We start from the raw sequence: 22,012 nt of genomic DNA, 5'->3' as shown, positions 1-22,012 counted from the left end.
AAAGCAATGCTACCTTTGCTGGAAACCTTCCCTTTGATTCCCCAACTGTCTTCAAAATGAATTTCTGGACCAACTTACCTCTATGTAACTAGACTGTGTTTCTTCATTTCAGATGGCTACACCACTGATGACATCGAGTTTTATTGGAATGGAGGAGAGGGAGCAGTAACTGGAGTTAATAAAATTGAGCTTCCTCAGTTTTCAATTGTAGACTACAAGATGGTGTCCAAGAAGGTCGAGTTCACCACAGGTGAGGATGTTTCATCAGAGCAAGTGCTGTGAATGGGAGATTACTGACATCCAGTGATGACTGGACTTGTTTTTCTGTTTCCGTTCAGGGGCATATCCACGACTGTCACTAAGTTTCCGTCTAAAGAGAAACATTGGTTACTTCATTTTGCAAACATACATGCCTTCTACCTTGATTACAATCCTGTCCTGGGTGTCCTTTTGGATCAACTATGATGCATCTGCAGCCAGAGTCGCACTAGGTAAGGCCTTCCCAGTACTGCAAAGTTGATGAGTTGTGCCTTCTAGAAAATAACCACTACTAGGAATCATGGGCAAGAACTCAAGTATAGCAAGCCAAAAGATTGGATTATCAGAAGATTGCCTAGATATAAAAATATCTAAGTATGATCGTGTTTATGGAATATGTTACAATGTCATATCTATTTAGTATTTTACCAAAAAGTCTTAAAATACATTTCCTATATGTAAGTACTTTGTGGAATACATTTTTAAATTCTCAATACACTAATTTTTACTCACTTTTTAATGATTTTCTTTTTGTTCTATGCTTTTTACTATGGAAAACACTTAAAATTCATCATTTTCAAATAGACTTGGAGCACACTAAACCTTGTGACTGTTAACAAGCTACATCAATTTTTGGGGAATACTACCCTTTGGAATATTAACTAGGGTTAAAACATAACCAACTGAATTTACTTTAAATGGAGCTCATTATATTGAATAAGGCTCAAACAATTCATCACATATAGTAATGATCTGTGATCAAGACAGAATAAAAAATGGTTTCCTTTTTGGCAGAACAAAATTCAGAATTAATCTTTCCATGGTAGAGTAATTGCTGGAAAGTCTATATTTGAGACTTTAAGTGGTTCCTTGGAGCCTTAGAATGTGTAAAATGTGCCTGGTGGATCTGGACATGTGCAGATCTTCCTCATTATTTAATCTTCTGCTAATTCAGTAACATTATCTAGGGTTTCTTTCATACACACACACACACACACACACACACACACACACACACACGTGCATAGTGTCACTTCTAGCTAAGATAACATTAAACTTCTCTCCTGAGACTACTGAATCAGATTAAATGACCAGCATATCATTACACACCATTTCTAATGGCTTAGTATAAAAGACTCACAAAGTGTTTATAGCCCCCTTATTAACCTTTGAACATTCTGAGGCTAAAGAAAGCAAACAAATAGTTTATCGTATTGTACATATGCATCTGTACATTTTTTATGTGATTGGGAAAAGCAATGGATGATACTCAGTCTCCATCAGGTAATAATAATTAGCAAGTTCATGAATTGTGATTCTTTACATGCCAATCCTCAAAGCAAATGAGAGTTTGATTGAAGATATTAGAAATGTCAGCATAGAAGATGCTGGTTAAAACTGTTCTTTAGGATGTAAACCTGAAATATTTTTAAACATATGCAATTTTTGAAGGCATCTGCTTACCAGCCCTTTTGGGTTAAAATTTTACACCAAACTAAAAGCAAAAACATAATTAATGGTTTTGTAAGTGAATCATTCATTTCTGTCAAACATATTGCCTTAGAATTTATTTAAATTTTAAAGTTTTTCTTCAGAGAAATAAATCAGACCATTCATAATGCATCATTTCATATCAGTTCAGCTCTTTTTTTCTGGTACTAGTGCTTGAACCCAGGGGCAATCTTTTTTCTGTTTTGTTTTGTTATGAAGAATCCTTTTTTGTGTTTGTTTTATTGGTGCATTGTAGTCTGACATTATAATGTAAGTCATGTTGACAATGACATACATGCACACGCTCTTGGTGCCCCCTCCCCATCTCCCTCCCTCCCAATACAGAGTACCCAGATTGACGCTGGTATTCACATGTATATACATAGTATATAGTAGTATTTTTATTAATGAACCTAAGTCTTTCTCCATTCTTACCCTTATATCTCCCCCATGGCTCCCCTGAGGTTTTTCCTCATCATCTGGAGTCTCTCTTGTACCCCAAATACTCCCTATCCTACACATATTAAAGGAAAAATTATGACCCTTCCCTCTCTGTGATTGGCTATTCTCATTTAACATAATTTTCTCCAGGTCCTTCCATTTTCTTGCATATGATTTTATTTTTCTTTATTGCTGAATAGAATTCTATTGTATGTGTTTTTCATAATTTTGTAATCTATTCATTTGTTAATGGACACTCAGGTTGGTTCCATAGTGTGACTATTGTGAATTGTGCTGCTATGAACATGGGTATGCATATATTATTGTAGTTCTCTGGTCTCAACCCCTTTGGAAAGATACCCAGTAGTGGTATGGCCAGATCATATGGTGGATCCATTCCCAATTTTCTAAGGCATCTCCACACTGATCATCATAGCAGCTGGGAACCCACGGGCATTCTACCTTTGAGCTATACCCTATTTTTAAAAATTTCATTGGTGCACTATAGTCTCACATCATGTGAATCATATTGACAATGGTATATATTCACACAGTACTTGGTGCCCCCTACTTCTCCTTTTCCCTCCCTCCCAATACTGAGTGTCCAGGTTAACAGTGTTATATTCACATGTATACACTATTCGAATGTAGCTTTTCCATTAATTAACCTCAGCCTTCTTACTTCCCTCCCCTTCCTTTCTAGCTTTGCTGAGGTTTCCCCTCCATCTGGAGTCCCTCTGGTATCCCTAATACTCCCTAGCTTGAGCATATTAGAGAAAATATATGTCCCTTCTCTTTCCGTGCTTGGCCGATCTCACTTAACATAATGTTTGCCAGGTCTTTCCATTTTCTTGCAAATGACATTACTTTGTTCTTCTTTATTGCTAAACAAAACAAATAGCCCTATTTTTAATGCATGTGGGCCATCAAAAAGAGTCCCCAGAAAAAGATGATTTTTCTTTTAAGAGTAAATGGATCATTTCTTTTTTGAATTTTTATTGGTGCATTATAACTGTACATGATAATGAGATTCATAGAGATATATTTATATATCTTTTATTTGGTCTATTTCCTTCCAGGATTAGGAGCACCTCCTCTAATTCCCTTCTTTCTTCCTTGAGCTTCTTCCACTACTCTACTGGCCTCTCTCCTCATTTACATGAAGTCCTTATTTTGGTTTTGTTTGTTTGTTTGTTTTTCTCTCTAACTTTCATATATCGGATAAAACACATAGCCCTGATTTTCTGAGTCTGACTGGGAAGGGGGCAGAGGAAATTTCTCTAATGTACATGATACACATTCACACACATATCAAAGTCAAATATGGGGTAGGAATTGGGGAAGGGCTAAATGAGTGACGTGTGCATGTATGCCTCTATCTTGTATTCATTCTATTAAGATGTATGACTACAATGCACCAATTTAAAAAAAAAGAATAGAGCTAAGGAACATCATGCTACATGAGATCAGCCAGAACTTTTTGTTTTTTAAACAACGTCTCACTAAGTTGCAGAAAAACTCCCTAAGTGTAGAGGCCGGCCGTGAACCCAGGACCCTTCTGCAATATATTTTGCTTAATCACTGATCCGAACCATTCCATGCGGTAGTCTGCACTTTCTATTTGATCTACTAAAGTTGAAGAGTGGTGGCTCACGCTTGTAATCCCTACACTTGGGAGGCGAAGACAGGAGGATCACGCTGGTTTGAAGCCAGTCTCGCTGGCTTAAGAGATGCTGTTTCCAAATAAAAATATAAAAATGGGTCTAGGAGTGTAGCCCGGAGGCAGAAGGGTTTCCACCAAAAAAAAAAAAAAAAAAAAATGTTGAAGAGTCAAATGTGAATCTGCGTATCGAGAATAACTGAATAACTTGATTGTGAACTACCTTATCCCCTTGTTCTGCTGACTTTCATTCCCTTTGCTTACTTCTCTTTGTCTTTCTATCCATTTTACACTTCCAGCCTTTATTTTTAAAAACTTCCATCAAATTTTAGTTATTACCTTCTCAAATCTCTGCTTATTTCGGTCTCTACTATTTAACATCTCCTTACTTTTTTGCCCTTTAGCTGAGTGATATATAACAAAATAACTAATCTCAAAAATTCTTTTTACCCAGCTATAAAGCAAGAATAATATACTTTTCTATCATACTCAGTGGGCTATTATGACAGCCATAGAAAATAATTTATAACTGTAGATGTTTAAAGCTATAAAGCACTGTATGAATATATAATACTGGGACTGCAGCACAAACTACACAAGATTTCAACTCTTTTTTTCATTTCTTATTTTCCCAATTATTTCCTCATCACCATAATCAACACAAAACATTTATTATGTAGCTACACAAACATACTATTAACAGTGATATACTTAACAAAATAAATAAAACACAATTTACCTTATGTACATTTATGGTCCTACACTCTTTAAGCAAATCTAGTTTTTATTTTTAAAGAGGGTTCTCCTGACATTGGAGATTTAATTTGTTCTAGAATCTGGAATCAAAAAAGCAGACAGAGTATTTGAAAAAATTAAGCAACAAGACTATATTATATCTAGAAAATGTATTCATCAAATATTTGACACAAATCACAACTTTCTAATATATTTATTCTTTTGGTGATATCTTACTAGGAATGACATGTCATTTTAAAATGCAGTACTGAGCTTGAGTTGTGTGTATTCCAGATCCATGGGATAAAGTAGATCTTCTCAAACTGGCTACTGACTTTTAATTTCATAGTGGCTGCTGTGTGGATTAGATCCACAAGGACAGATTCAGGAGGGAGAGAAGTGAACTACTGAGAGAAGGAAGAAAGTAGATGTGGCCAAACACAACAGAAGGACATCTGATGTTAGATTTCCAGTGGGATTATGATCTGACTTTTCATCTGTTTTTTTTTTCTTTCTGTATTTTTAAAAATGTTATCAACCCTCCATTAACTCTTCATTCTGTCTTATGGTTTATTAGTGGGCTATGGAGGAAGCCCATGTTTTTGTTTTTCAAAAGGTGTGCCCTTTTGTCCAGTGGCTTATCATGTTTCTGATGTTTCTGGGCAGACTTTTAAAAATGGCATCTGTCCCCTATATCTTGCAAAGGACAGCCTCACAGAGGTGGCACCAGCTAAGCCTTGCCTTTCTATTTCACAGGAATCACCACGGTGCTGACAATGACAACCATCAGCACTCACCTCAGGGAGACCCTGCCAAAGATCCCTTACGTCAAAGCGATTGATATTTATCTGATGGGTTGCTTTGTGTTTGTGTTCCTGGCTCTGCTGGAATATGCCTTTGTAAACTACATCTTCTTTGGGAAAGGCCCTCAGAAAAAGGGAGCTAGCAAACAAGACCAAAGCACTAATGAGAAGAACAAACTGGAGATGAATAAAGTTCAGGTAATGCATTAACTATTCCTAATAGTATTCTTCCTAAATTTACTAGCCAATATGGCACCTGGGCTCTCATAGCAGAAAAAACTTATTAAATATTATTATATCATTAGTAAAACTCAACCAACCCTTCATTTTATATATTTGGGAACAGAGGACTGAAGAAGTGAGGTTAAGGGTTATTGACATGAATAGCATAGTGTATCTGTCAGTTTTGCATTATTGTAACAAAATTCCTAAGGCAATCCAGTCTTATAAAGAGAAGAGATTGATTAAGCTCTCAGCTTGGAATGTTAGAAGTCCAAACAGCAGAGTGCTAACTTTACCACAGTGGTGGACAGTGGTAATATCCATAGGAGGAAATGATCACGTATCAAAGCAGGAAGCCAGAGAGCAACGTAGGGGCCCCGCAACCTTTTGGAAGGTATTGCCTCCTATTAACACAACCACTTCCAACTAAGCCCCAACTCGTAATGGCCCCACTTTCCAACACTGCCACCCTGCGAGCCAAGCTCCCTACATATGAATGACTGGTGGACATGCTTAAACCATATCTAAACTATAATACATGTGTAGGCCTGAAACTCAACCCCAAGGCCATTATTATTTATTCTAAGATATCTATAAAACTGTATATAAGATAATAATGCCAGATATACTCAATAAGTAAATGAGAGAAATATAGCAAATATAACAATCTCTTCTAAGTGGAGATGAAGCTATACAACATGATGGTTAAAATCACACAGAGCCCAACGTGGTGGTGCACATTTGTAATCCCAGCATTCGGGAGGCTGAGACCAGTAGATCGCAGTTCACGGACAACCTCAGCTACTTAGTGAGGCCCTTTGCAACTTACTGAGACCCTGTTTCAAAATAAAGAATAAAAAATAGAGCAAGGGGTATAGCTCGGAGGTCGAATGTTCCTGGGTTCCATCCCCAGACCCGAAAAAAAAAAAAAAATCACACACAGAATTAAATCACAGAAAGCTAGACTGAGAAATCCATAAATGCTTCTCCCAGAAAAACAAACTGTCAAACTTCAGAAACAAAGACTATTAAGGCAGAATACTTTGTGTTAACGTCTTCTATAGATAAAAAAAAAATTTACCAAGTGTTAATGTTTACATAACTTAGCAGCAATGAGTTATGGAGTTGGAAGAAATTAAATGATCAAGAACACAAAATGAAATACAATGGACAGTACCAACAGGAAAACTGAACTGTCCTGTTATGCCTATAAAAATAGCCCAAAATTATTGACATAGGGAGAGGAAAACCAAGAAATATGAAATCAAAAATATGGGAGGAACTAAACATCTCACAGGCATGTCAGACAGTGAACATGATTATATATTGTGGGTTCTTTTTCTGGATTCTGTTGTTTGTGGTTTGGTCAGCTTTTTAAAATGTGATTTGTGATTTGTTGTCTTTTCTTATCATAAATAATTCTCTCATATTTAAAAAATATAAACACTGCTGGGCGTGGTGGCGCACGCTTGTAATCCCCGCGCTTGGGAGGCAGAGACAGGAGGATCGTGCAGGTTCGAAGCCAGCCGCGCACGCTGGCTTAGGAGACCCTATTTCCAAATAAAAATGTAAAAATAGGTCTGGGAGTGTAGCCCGGAGGTAGAAGGGCTTCCAGGAACCCCAGTAACACAATATATTTATATATATATACTGAGAAATTTATCTGCTTAGAAACATTAGAGGGTCAAAAGTCAAATCTACACATGCAATAAAAGTGAACCATAAGGTGTGTTTTTCCTCTAAGACCACTCCCAGGTCTGAGGGCGGTGAGACAAGGGAACTTCAGCAGAATACTGCAGTTTTATTTGTTGGAGGAGTCAAAGCATTGGTTTCGTTGCTTCTAGATTTTCTTAAATTGTGAAAAAATGAACCATAGCAAATACTCAAAAGATGATTATCAACTCCGCTTAAATCTTTGAACTAAAAACATGTAGGTAAAATGCCAAAAGTCGCAGGGGGTGGGAGACAGGTAAGGGACAGAAATTTTACTTGCTATCTATGAGATGAGTGTCAAGAGTTTGAAGTTTAATTCCTGACTATTTGGGGGCTATCAAACATATTAGGCTGTCCATTACAATCCCCCCCCCCAAAATCACACCTTAGGAGTAAAGATTAAGTTAAAGAATACATACTCCCTTTGGTTTAAGGAAAAACTAAAACAGACTCATTCTATCAAGAAAGGGTTATATATTCTACATGATATGTTAATAATATAGAAAATATAGCTGCCTACCAAGACAAAACCCATAATTCTTCAGAGTAGATAACATAATCCAAAATTTCCACAGTGAATCATGTATAATATCTAGGATATAATAAAAAAATTACTACACATGGGAAGAAATATGAAAATATGATCATAGTCAAGAGAAAAGATTTAGTCAATAAGTACATGCCTTCAAATGGTGGCTTTAAAAGATATTTAGTATAAAATAATTAGTATATTTACAGTCTTATAAGAAATAGATCAAAATACAGAACAACTGAAATTCCTGCAATAGGTGAGTAGGGTAAACCAAATGTAGTATATTCATAAAATATTATGCCAATAAAAAGGAATCAACTATTGATAAATACAACAACTTAGATGCATCTCAGGGGCATTAGACTGAGTAGGGGAAACGGCCACTTTTAAAAAATTACTTGCCATACAATTTCCTTTATATGATTTTCCTGAAATAACATAAATACAGAGAGAGAAAACAGATTAGTGGTTTCCAGGAGTTAGTGATGGTGGAAAAGGGAGTAGATGGGTATGATTGATCAGACAGTATGGAGGATATCTTTAACATAGTAGAATAGTTCTGAATCTTGATTTTAGTGGTGGTTACACAAATCTACATTTGTAATAAAATTACATGGAAATCTACATTCTTTATATGATGGTTAGTTTCTTGTTTTGCTTTTATACAATAGTTATATGAAATATAACCAGTAGGAAAAACTGGGTGAAGAATACAGGGGATGCTTCAGTGCTCTGCTTGCAATCTTCTGGAAACTTAAAATAATTTAAAAACTAAAATTAGCCGGGTGTGGTGGTGCAAGCTTGTAATCCCTGCACTTGGGAGGTGGACACAGGAGGATCGGGCAGGTTCAAAGCCAGCCTTGCTGGCTTAAAAGACCCTGTTCCCAAATAAAAATATAAAAGTAGGTCTGGGAGTGTAGCCCAGAGGTAGAAGGGCTTCCAGGAACCCCAGTACCACCAAAACAAAACAAAAGAAAACAAAAAAACAACTAAAATGAACAAAAACTTGTAGGGAAAGATTTACATAGTTATACATAAAAAGGTGAGTTTCAGAAAATAATTGAAACTATAATAAAGAACCAATGTAAAGCACAGAATTGAACATTTCATTTGATGAATTATTTCACATTGTATACAACAGAAGAAAAGATGTGCAAAATGTCATATTCGGCTTCTCTCAAGTTCTCAGTGACACCAGTTCTTACCCTGAATTCTGCTACTTTGGGAGTGCCTTAGCTGATACCCCCACTCTCCATTTATATTTTATTGTTCTGATGAGAGCCTGTACTATGGGACTATGGAAGTTCTATCCTAGAACTTCCATAATATATTGATTTGAGTAATAATTTTTTTACCATTCATGTCTCTTACTAGATTCAAGCTTCTCTAGTATATGCACCAATGTACTTTTCTACTATTTTTACTGTTCTTTCCTTGGTGGTTAGAACATGGCTAATACCAAAAAATTACTTGTCAAACATATGAATAAACTTTCAGCCTTCTTCATTGAAGATTAGTTTTAGAGACCACACAAGATGTTGTTATTTATTCATAAGAAGTTTTCTGCCCCGGACTATCTTACTATCCTGTCACTCTGATTTTTAATTTTAAGCTTATTTAATATCAACCTCTGCTATTCTTTCTGAGTCTCTGTCAGATAGAATTTCATATAATATTTAAAGGCATGTTATAGCCAAGAGCTTATTAACATCTTCATATTTACACGGAATATGAAGGATGAAGTGTTACCATCTCATGCAACATATAATCATCCCTGAAGCTGCTCAAGTTTTGCAAATCTCAACTTCTCTATTCCCATCTCAGAAGATAAGGGGCTCAGAGAAAGAATGTTTCAATAACAAATTTCATCTGTTCAGTGTATTATCTCTAGCAGTTAAATTAATAATGGAGACTGTAGGGTACTCTATGGTTAAATTTAAAAACACTAGTAGAAAACATTGTATTATCTCTTTAATATGATGGTTGGATGATCATCCTCTTTTATTTTAGATGCTTGTAAAAATGTAAATGACATATTATTTCTGGTCCCAGTTGATTTTCATTTGAGGAATCCTTATGTCCTGCCTTGGTATCCTGGATCATTGTTCATTATTACACATTACTTTTGATAGCCTCAGCTTGGCAGTCAGGTCAAGGGGCATCTGTACTGGAGCTTCAGAAGTATGAGCTTTGTATTGATTTATATCTCTGCCAGCTGCACTGAAGCTATTTTTTATATGAGTACAGATGCTGAATCCAGACATTAGGAGAGTTTTAATCTCCAAGGTGATAAAGAGCATAGATTCATGAACCCCTCAGGCATCATTTGAAACTAAGGATGGTATTTAGAGTTGTGAAAGATAGATTCACAGCACAACAAGACTTCAAGTAAGCCACCTCTGGGATACTTTTATACTAACCTGAAACTATTTTAGATATATATATCAGCTACAGTGCCTGCCATCCGCAAATAAATGAAATGGATGCAGGGAGGAGTCTGTGACCAGAGACTACTCAAAGTCATTCTAAGTCATGAGGACACTAGGGAGAGTCTGCCAGAGATTCACATCAAATGTGCAGGTGCAACTCCAACCATCAGGAAATAGAATTTCTCCTTCCAGAATCAGATATTGGTACTCTTCACTCCCATTCCTGTTCTCTGTGCAGAGCCATTCAACACAATCCGACAACTTTCCAAACATAAGTCAGCTGTGGATTATAATGAGTTTTGAATACATAATGTATGTAAAGATGGGGACTGTAAAGGTGAATGTCTACATCCTTAAGTCCACTTTGAAACAGCTCCATACCTGTTAGCCTTGTTAGTCTCCATCTCTATCTCACAGCCCTGCCTTCAGGACAACTGAAATACCCTGTCCTCGATGAAGCCATGGCCATTCTGATTTAACATCGTGAATTCTGAAAAAAATCTAGAATCTCTGACACCCTGCGCTTATACTTCATAATTTTCTTTAACCCTCAAACTCCTGTCTAAACCAGAGTTGGTTCATTTTTGTTCTCTGTCCTTGGTTTAATCTTACCTTATCTTCAGAGTCTTCAATGGTTTAATTTCCCTTTCCAAGAATTTCTCTTCTACCCTTTCTGTCCCTCCCTCTCTCCCATTCTTCTCGGTCTCTTCTGTTATCCATTTATTCTCTACCCAAACAGCTAAGATTACTTTGATGAATGAGATAGAAATTTAACTGGCCAGAGAAAACAGAGCAGGCATTTATTCAAGCCCACAACTGAAAGGTTGAGGCATGGTTCTAATTTTATGTAAGACTACATTCAGTAGTTTAAACAATGTAATAAAAAATCATCCCTCTTCTCTTAATTCTGTTCTCTCTTATATTGGCTTTATTTTCAGTAGACCTCCTCTGACAACTAATGTCAGAAGTAGAAATAAGTTCATAGTGTCAAGCTCTACAATCCTAACACAAAAGTACTTTCTTATAGCTAATAGTTTCAAATAGCAAAGTTCTAAGATTGAGTGTTTTGTACCAATTTGGGTCATATTTTTATGAGGAAGTCAATTATTCCAAGGGCTATGTACATATCACATCGAACCTCACTATGATGTGTAATTACAATATACTTTTTTGGCCAGGCATGGTGACTCACGTTTGTAATCCCAGCATTCGGGAGACTGAGACAGGAGGATCGCAGTTCACAGCCAGCCTCAGCTACTTAGCTAGGCCCTGTTTCAAAATAAAGAATAAAAAATAGGACTGGGGGTGTAGCTCGGAGGTAGAATGCCCCTGGGTTCTATCCTCAGTACTGCAAAATATTATTTTTAAAGTATAAAAAATATTTACCAGCCACCACTCTGATAGAGGGGTAATATCCAGAATATAAAAAGAGCTCAAAAGACTCTACCCTAGTAAAACAAATAACCCAATCAAGAAATGGGCAACTAAATTGAATAGACACTTCACAAAAGAAGAGATACAAATGACCAATAGATACATGAAGAGCCGGGTGTGGTGGCGCACGCTTGTAATCCCCGCGCTTGGGAGGCAGAGACAGGAGGATTGCGCAGGTTCAAAGCCAGCTTCACTGACTTAAGAGACCCTGTTTCCAAAAATAAAATAGATCTGGGAGTGCAGCCTGAAGGTAGAAGGGCTTCCAGGAACCCCGTGCCAAAAAAAAAAAAAAAAAAAAAAAAACATGAAAAGATGTTCAACGTCATTAGCCATCAGGGAGATGCAAATCAAAACTACGCTGAGAGTCCATCTAACCCCAATCAAAGTGGCACGCATAAAAAATCAAATACCAACAAATGCTGCAAGGATGTGAGGAAATAGGAACTCTTTTACACTATTGGTGGGAGTGCAAATTAGTTCAGCCACTATGGAGGTCAGTGTGGAGATTCCTTAGAAAACTCGCAATGGATCCACCATATGATCTAGCTAGGTATCCAGCTGGGTATCTTTCCAAAGGGGTTGAAATCAGAGAAATACAGTAACATATGCATACCCTTGTTCATAGCAGCACAATTGATAATAGCCAAAGTATGGAACCAACCTAGGTCTCCATCAACAGATGATTGGATTGCAAAATTATGGGAAATACACATAGTGGAGTTCTACTCAGCAATAAAGAACAAAATCATGTCATTGGCAAGAAGATGGAAAGACCTGGAGAACATTATGTTAAGTGAGATCAGCCAAGCACAGAAAGAGAAGGGACATATGTTTTCTCTAATATGCTCAAACCAGGTAGTAGTAGGGATACCAGAGGGATTCCAAATTATGGAGGGAAAACCCTCAGCAAAGCTAGAAAGGAAGGGTAGAAGAGGAAGAAGGCTGAATTTGATTAATGTAGGAGCTACATCTGAATATGTGTAAAAGTATGAATGTACCATGGTTAACGTGGACACTCATTGTTGGTTGGGGGGGAGGAGAAGTGGGGGAAGGAGGGCATCAAGCACAGTCTGAATGTATGCCATTTTCAATATAATCCACATAAAAATAAAAAATAAAATAAAGTATAAAAGTAGTATACATTCATTGAAAACTATTTTCTTAAAAAAAAAAAAAAAGCTAATCCTTCCAACCAGGAAGATAGATGTCACTAAATGCTCAGGTCCGGGCCATGTGCATGCCCCTGCAGCTTAGAAAGTGCAATCAAGCCCAACTCAACCACATTTCTCAGTGGAATATCAGGGTAGTGTTGTCAAAGGAAGGTAAAATGGGGTCAGACAGGTCAACAAAATTCTTGGGATGCTCGTGTAATATGCAGAGTGGCAGGACCTTAATCTAGAATGAAAGGAACTCAAACCTCAATTTTGAACAAGCTTTCCAACTGATTCACATGTAGACTAAGGTCTAAGAAGCATCACCCTAGAAGTCCTAGGGATTCTAACCACCCACACGTTGTTGGCCACTGAAGCTCAAACAGAGCTCAGACAGATGGCTCAAAAGTCTGGGTTTCAGAGTTTCTCATTCTGCAGACATTTACAGAGTCCCTCCATACGAGTATGTATACTCTGCTTTGGAAGAACACGGAGACTTTACGGATGAGCCCCTGATCTCCTGGAGCTTATATTCCAGTTGAGGTAATTGATGAATGTGTACTAGTTCCATGAGTGAAGAAAATTAGAGTGAAGAAACGATGAGAAGCTGGCCAGGTCATCTTTACCTACCTGCTGAGCATGGAATGTTCTTGCCTGACTCACATGTTATTTGTGGATTAGGATGAGAAAGTTGAATTTTACTCTATGACCCATGCAGTAGCTAGAAGATTTGAGCAGAGGAAAAATCATCTGTTATGCACTTTTAAGGGATCATTCCAGCTTCTATGCAGAGTAAAGACCACCGGGCCACATTCCTGGAACGAGGAATATCAATTATGAGGCAAGAGGCGATGGTGAAGAAAAGTGGTCAGAGTCAGGATATACTTGAAAGTGGAGCCATTTTGGACTTGCCAACACACAGGAGAAATTTAGGAAAGACAGGGATCCAGGAAAACTTTATCCACCTGAACAGTATTCTAGAAAATTGCCAGTGGTTTCATTTTTATCTGTATGTTTTTCCTTCTCTGTTTTCTCACTTCTGACATCAATTGTCAGGACATGCCAAGAAATGGGCAAATCATGAGCAGAGCCTCCCAACTCCCCTTCCCTCTGCCTCCTCCACAACCTCCCACCCCCAAAAAGTTTTCAGGATTTCAGGCCAAGAGATCAGTTTGTCAGCCATGATGAGAGCAGATGACTGATAGCTGAAGGACATTCTTTGAGAGGCAGGGGAAGATGAAGCTATTGCAATTAAGGTTCTCTCTCTCTGCTCTAAAGGGGAAAACAGCCATTCTCACGAGCCAGCTTCATTAGGTAGACTGTAGGCTTCTTGAGGACAGTGCTTCCGCTCACTCTGCAGATAGCACCATATCCTTTGGCTTCTGTACTTCAGAAGCACTCCATCAATATGAATCTGTTTCAACTGGCTAGCACAAAGGAAATAACTTACTCTTTACAACGCAGATTGAGCCTGGAGATATTCTTCAATGGGGCTTTAAAACTGCCACCGAAAACAAGATTATATTTTATTTCAATTACACTGAAATGAGTTTTGCTATATTTATACATTGAAAATATACAAAACAATTCAATGCAGTGCGTGGTGATTTTTTTTTTTTTACAGCCAAAGGCACTCTGGAAGTGTTGAGGGTAGAGAGAAAGAGAAAGAAAGATTGGGGTTTCTGTTGAGGGAAGAAACACGGCCATCATAGCATGGTTTTCTGGACTTCAGTCATTTGATAACCACCCCCGTGATTTTTGCTATACCCTTTTTATCTGTCAGGGTTCTCCAGAGAAACAGAACCAGTTTAAATAGAAGCAATATGCATATAAAAAGAGATTTATTTTAAGGAATTATCTCCTGCAATTTTTAGAGCTGACAAATCTGGAATCTGTAGGACAGGCTGCAGGTTGGAAACTCAGCTGAGCTCATGTTGCATTTCCAAGTCCAAAATCTGTATGTAGGTCATGCAGGAACCTCAGGCAGGTTTTCTTCATTGTATTTTAAGGCAGAATTTCTTTTTCTTCAAGAATCTTCAGCTTTTGCTCTTAAGACTGTTGGCTGATGGCTTGAGGCCCACTCATATCATCAAGCTCAACCTCCTTTACTCTGGGGATCTGATAACAAATGTCAGTCACGTCTATTAATCACCTTCGCAGCAACGTTAAGACTAGTGTTTGGCCAAACAACTAGAGACCATAGCCTAGGCAAGTTGATACATAAAATTAATAATCATGCCCTTTCACTTCTGTACTATTATTTACTCATTTATTCATTCACAGTAGATATTCCCACATGCCAAGCATTGTTTTCAGCTCAAACAAGACAGCCTCTGCTCTCCTGGAGCAACATTCTAATGGGACATTCCCAGAGAATAATTCCTTGAGTAGAGGGAAAATCAAGAGTGCTGCTCTGAGATGGACATGGTGGTGCTCATCTGTAATCACAGTACATGGGAGGCTGAGACAGGAGGGTCACAGATTCAAGGCCAGCCTCAGCAATTTAGTAAGATCCTCAGCAACTTAGCAAGATCCTATTTCAAAATTAAAAAATAAAAAGAACTAAAGATATAGCTCAGAGGTAGATTGCACCCTGGATTCAATCACTAGTATCAAAACAAAACAAAAATAGTGTTGCTCTGACCTTTTTGAGATTGAAATGTCTTTAAATATCCAGGCAAAGCCATCTTATAGGCTGTTTCAAAAGAATTTGAGGAAATGTGAATTAATTTGAATTTCCCATTTGTTATAATGAAATATGAGCATGACATGAGTGTAATATAAAAAAGCTTGCACAAAATTATCAAGTTAGTGAGGCAGAGAATATGTGTGTGTGTGTGTGTGTGTGTGTGTGTGTGTGTGTGTTCATATAAGTATGGTGTGGTAAGATCATTCTGGCTAATAATTTTAGAGTCCTTATATATCTATCTTTCTACTATCTATACACACACACACACACACACACACACACACACACACACATAATCATCCCTTAAGCTGCTTGGGTTTGTACACATATATATTTATATTGGTGCAGTGTAGTCTCACATCATAATGTAATTCAGATAGGGTCATGCATACTATAGCACTTGAAAGTACATCCAGAGCTGTTTTGTTTTGTCATTACACCTGATTTTCCTTAAAAATATTTAATTTGGGAAAAGAAAGGGTATTGTTTTTGTCCCCGTAAGAATATAAGCTCTGACAGTTCAAGAACCTTGTCTGCTTTATTCAGTAACTTCCTAGGATTATTGTGTCCTCAGACTTGAAAACAAGCAGTGTGGTTTATAAGCACTGTACTACAGACAAGAAGGACGGCATTCACCAGCTAAAAACTGGTTATCCCTCCCAATCTTAAATCATTTATCTCAGGCTTCCTTTTCCATGTGAGCCCCTCCGGGTCCCAGGATTAGCCTCTGGTCATCCAACCCCAGGGCCAGTGTTCTGGCCTTCTGAAAAAAAATAAAAGGCCCAGCAAGTAAGATGGATCTCATGGTCACGAGAGATGGAACTGCAAAAAAGCTGCTAGAGGGAACCCTGTTGATCGGCATTTGAAAGAAGTCACAGTATTTGTTCAGTGAACCGTGTATAATCAACGCAAGATGAGAAAGGGTCTCAGAGTTTGTACAGGAGAGTACAACCTGAGGGGTTTTATTCATAGATATCTTGGAATTTCTAAAAGAGGAACATAATGTTCTATTGAATATGAGAGGCTGATTTTTTTCATCAGCATCTGTAACAGTGCCTAAGGCATAGCTAGCACTATATAAACATTTACTGAATAAATGAGGAAGTAAATGGATGAACTAATAACACTTTAAATGTTTATCTATACTCCACCAAAAATTACCTCTTGCAGCAAGAAAGTATGCCTGTCTAATAAGGGTTGAGATGGGTGTGAAGTATTTGCAAGCCCTTGGGGCTGCAGCTCTAAAGGCTCAGTCTCCGCTTCCCATTTTCAGTCATTTAAAACATGCATTCGGATCATCTGTCTGAAATGGAAGAGAGAAGATTTACTTATGAGTCCTCCTGAAACCTTAACGCTCATTTTCACTAAATTTGGGTTCAATGATGCTCTAAACTTTAAAAACGCAATCAGTTGGTTTGAGGAATATAGTTAATAAATAGCTGTCATCCCTTCCAATGCTAAACAGACTTACCTCCCCAGAAACTGGAACTGATGAGCTAGTATAGTCCTTAACAACCAAGATAGCAGGGTTCCACATGCAGATCATTAACAAGAGAAAAATCCAGAAGATACTGAGCCAAGCATGTCTGCTGCCTTCTTCAAAAGTACTCATCAGATAGATTAGTGCACAACAGGAAGGGGGGAGAAGAGATAAAGCCGGATCCGATCCTGCCTTCACTTTTCTCTTGGAAACTGCAGCAGGAATTTCCCTTCTTTATGGTAACATAAGGAGAAGGTTAGGATTATGCAAAAGAACAGATATTTCAACACCAAAAATGCCCTAAAAAATCGGTCTATATCTTACTCCAAATCCAACATATTACATTTATTATTTATTTACTTCAATATCTTAAAATGTCAGGGCTTGAAATTTTTCTTTTCTTTTATTTTTTATACAATGAAAATGTCTTTAATCTTTTAAATGATACATGTATTTTTTTTTGGTACTTGGGATGGAACCCAGAGGCATTCTACCTCTGAACTACACCCCCAGCCCTATTTTTATTCTTTATTTTTTTATTTTTTTATATTTTTTCAATGTCTCCACTCAGATGTTGATATTTCCTCACTAACTTGGTAGCCTTGGACCACTACAGATAGAGTAAGGCACAAGATGGCCCCTTACTGCTTCTGAAGATATGAAAAAACAATAGCCATTTTCCTTATGTATAGTATTTTTGAAAAGCCTAATAAAGTGTCCCATATGGTTAAGGTGAAGGGAAAGCCACTCCTCTCCAAGGGACAGGGATTTAGTGTACAGTCAACTAGAAACTTGCTGAGTCAGGAGTCATATGGCTACCATGTATTTGCTTTGCCAGCAGGAAAAAGTTAGAAGATAGAACTAAAATGTCAAACTTCAGAAGAAACGTGCAAGTATGCCATCAAACACAGACTGGGTAGGAAAGCGACCACAAGTAGAAAGGAATTTCTATATAGCTCTTCTTAAGTTTGCCTTTTAAAAAACATGATAATGTTGACTTAACTCTAAAGCAATGAAATGAACTTTTAGATGTGGTTGCACAACTGGATTTATTGTCTTATAAGTTGGACCACTTAAAGCTATGATTTATAGCTCAATGATAGGGAATACTTTGACGGATTTGCACAACTAATGACCCTCATGCAATCTTTAGATGCATTTGAATCTGCAATAATGTTGACCAAAGTGTCTTAATGTACCTTGTTTGCCATAACTGCTGCTTAATATGAAACATTAGCATGGTTCACTGGCTGATTCTGAATTTTAGCAACCAGATTATTGGGATAGATTATTAATAATGCTACTTAATGACGCATGCAGTACAGATAAAGAGATTCCATTCTATGTTTTGTTTTTGTTTTTTTTTCAAATATTATATTCCCTGCCTGAAATGTTCTCCATAATCAAAGACTGCCAAGGATTAGAAATAAATTCTGGAGGTTACATAGGATAAACTTCCTATTTATACATGAGAATACTGAGATCTAGATTCATCTGAGCTCACTGCTCAGCAGTTAATAGCAAAACCGGGATGAGAACACCACAGTCAGCTTTGCATCCTTTGTTATGCCATCCACCCATCCTTTAAGACTCCATACCATTCCCATCCTCCCATGGAACATCCTATGAACTCCATGATGTCTCTTATATGAATCCCTTTCCATAATATGTACTGTACCATTTAGCATTTGGTTAAAAACTCTTCATTATCACTCCAATTTTTATACTTTAGTTATGTATTTTATTTTACATTTTTGTGGTACTGGGGGTGGAACCCAGGGGCTTTCTACCTCTGGGCTACACTCCCAGACCTATTTTATACTTTATTTGGAAACAGGGTCTCCCTAAGTTGCTGAGAGCCTCACTAAGTAGCTGAGGCTGGCTTCAAACCTGCGCGATCCTCCTGTCTCAGCCTCCCAAGCGTGGGAATTACAAGTATGCGCCACCATGCCCGGCTTTTAGTTATGTATTTTTAAGAATATAATTATTTCTAAAGACAGAATTCCATAATTTATGGTTTTTCTTGACTATTCAACAGTATCCTACTCTTCCTCTTGTAAAGTTCTTTTCCCTGCTCAGTGAATTCAACAATTTGCCCCTTGTCACTTCAACCCTGTCATCCTTGGTAACATAAACCTTCATGTGTACTTGTTCAACTATAGGCTTACACAATATGTACACCCATGCACGTGCGCGCACACACACACACACACACACACACACACACACACACACACTAAGCCATAGACTGCATCTAGCTCCCCTTCTCCAAAGGCCTTCACCATTACCGAGTCTCAAGGAAACATAAGCTCTGATGTTCCTACTACTCATGAATGTCCTCCTTCCCAGACCTCCGTTCTGAAGGCATTTATTCCACTTCCACATCTCTGGCTTCTTCATTCCTATGAAATCTGCCTCTACCAACCCTTCTTTCCCCTGTCAACTAAATCTTCTCCAGTTCACTTGACAACCTATTCTGATATGTGTGAACTAGTACTTATCTCTTTTCTTGCTTTCAAACACCATCTTTTGAAAAAGAGGGGATCCATAAAAACGGCCCATACCTCCTTACCACCAATGCAGTCCTTCATCCTGGCCACCGAGGTTCAGCTTCAGCTCTTACTCTAAGACCACAAGTGGCCGTATTAGTCAGTCGATTAGCCTTTTCTACAAGTTCAGTCCACCGTTCTTTCTGAAACACTCTTGACTACTCTCTCTCTTTGGCTGCCCTCCTGTGTCCTTGAACTCCCCGTCATTCCCATCACTGCATTCTCTTATTCTGCTCCTCTCTCTAGTTTATCAATGTCTCTTTCACTAACTCCATGCCTTTCTTTACTTATGAGGGTTTCAGTCCTGAAACCATTTCAGATGCCACTATATTTATAATTACTAACTGGCCAACACCACCAGGATGTCCCATGTATGTCACACATTTAGCCAAAATAGAAAATATTTTTAACCCCTTACATACTAAACTCATCATTCCTGCTAATAACAGGAATGCTAATTATACCTTGGCCCAACAGGTGAAAAATTTCCAAATCACCTTTCCTTCCTTACTTGGTAAATCCAATAAGGTCTGCTTTAACTCTCAGATTCTGAGACCATAAGTAGCCTGAGTGATGAATCTGAGCCTTTTCTACAAGTTAATTCCCCCTGGATTGAAGTACTTCAAATCCATGTGCCTGCATGAGCTACGTGCCTTCCGGATAACTCAGTTTGACCATAATGTATCTCCACGTCCTGTATGTGTAATGTGGAGACCAAAATACGTTCACGTATCCTGGAGTTCCAAAAGTGTATGCAGGAGCACAGCATAGGAGATAACCAGAAAAGCTGGGTTAGGTATCACTGGAATAGCAGAAAGCAACAGAGAACAATGGTGAAGGAACAAAAATAAAACCATAACCAGGCATAGCCTTTGACCCATTAATCCTATTTCTAGCAATTTAGCCTTAGGACATAAGTATGTATATGCACAACAATTTGACAAAAAGATGTTCCTTCCAGACTTGCTCATAAAACTATAAAAGTAAAACAAATCCAAACAACTACTAATAGTGTAATTCAATTATTATAGTTTATGCATGTAAGTTATTAATAAATGTCACAGTAGTGTATCTATGGAGATATTTCCACAGAAATGATCAGGCTACATTAATAACCGACAAAAGCAGGTTTACAAAGCAAAATATATGTCTACTTCTGTGTTTGTAAGTATGCATGAATAGAAACGGACTGAAGGCTGAGCAAGATATTAATTATTGTGAAGGTGCATCATGAGTTTTTATTTTTATTTGCTTCTAGCTTTGAATGTTTCCAGGTACCATCTTTATAATGATTAGAAATGCCACATGCGTGCACCCTCAAGGCTCGATAGCTAGCAAAATAGATGATTAATACATATAAGTGGAGGATGACTCATACATAGAGATGGTTGGCTGGCTAGATAGATAAGACAGATAGATCTCTAGGTCCAGGAGGGACACAGAGTCCGATGTGTGTCAACAATGACGACTATCATCAGTAGCAGGTTTGCGTGCGTCCTGCCAGTGGTTCCTGAGCCTACCTTTTCTGCCCTCAGGTGGACGCCCACGGCAACATCCTCCTCAGCACCTTTGAAGTCATGAACGAGACCAGCGGCTCCGAAGTGCTCACCGGCGTGAGCGACCCCAAGGCTACCATGTACTCGTACGACAGCGCCAGCATCCAGTACCGCAAGCCCCTGAGCAGCCGGGAGGGCTACGGGCGTGCGCTGGACCGGCACGGGGCGCCCAGCAAGGGGCACATCCGCAGGCGCGCCTCCCAGCTCAAAGTCAAAATCCCAGACCTGACGGACGTGAATTCCATAGACAAGTGGTCCCGAATGTTCTTCCCCATCACCTTTTCTCTTTTTAATGTCGTGTATTGGCTTTACTACGTACACTAAGATCTGTCCTCATGGTTCCATTTAGACGACTTTCCTTCTTCTTCTCTTGTTTTGTAACCCCACAGGTCCCCAACAGCGATACTGCTGTTTTTTGAGGTAAGAGATTTAGCCATCCATTGGGTTTTAGGTCTTGCATATCAATTTTATTACTGCACCATGTTTACTTCAAAAAAACAAACCTACGACAAAAAAAGAAGCAACTATTTTTTTTTTCCCAATCAACCATGGTCCAGGTTATCGCTCTTTAAGAGTTCTATCAATTGTCATGTTTACAAAAAAAACAAAAAAACCCACACACACAAAGAGAGGAGTTAGATAGATCTTTAGCAGTCTTTCCTAGTTGCCCTAGATTTTCTTAATTTATTTTTTAAATAAAAATTAAAAGAAGACCTCGCTGTCCACCTGCACTGCTTCCTGGTAAACTGTAACAATCTCATGCTGCCAAATGCAAAAGAACAAACAAAATACACAACAATTTCTAGGATCTCAGAAGAAAAAAATTCAAAGCCATTGTCAAGTTACAGATTTCCAGGAAGAGGGAGGAA

At 38.1% G+C, this 22,012-nt stretch overlaps 1 protein-coding gene across 1 annotated transcript in view; it reads left to right on the top strand.

The window, feature by feature from the left end:
• Positions 1-21,467, top strand: part of GABRB1 (gamma-aminobutyric acid type A receptor subunit beta1) — a gene marked incomplete at both ends in the record, with an annotated part of 422,118 nt that extends 400,651 nt beyond the window's left edge. Inside the window, 4 exons of the mRNA XM_080697393.1 lie at positions 113-250; positions 339-491; positions 5,342-5,586; positions 21,123-21,467. Coding sequence (XP_080553519.1) covers positions 113-250; positions 339-491; positions 5,342-5,586; positions 21,123-21,467 — 881 coding nt within the window. The remainder of the gene's footprint in view (positions 1-112; positions 251-338; positions 492-5,341; positions 5,587-21,122) is intronic.
• Between the last annotated feature and the right edge of the window lie 545 nt (positions 21,468-22,012).

This window comes from Muscardinus avellanarius (genome assembly GCF_963383645.1).
Source record: "Muscardinus avellanarius genome assembly, chromosome: 6".
Lineage (NCBI taxonomy): Eukaryota > Metazoa > Chordata > Mammalia > Rodentia > Gliridae > Muscardinus > Muscardinus avellanarius.
Note: the sequence above shows the minus strand (reverse complement) of the source record. Positions and strands in the feature narration are given on the sequence as shown.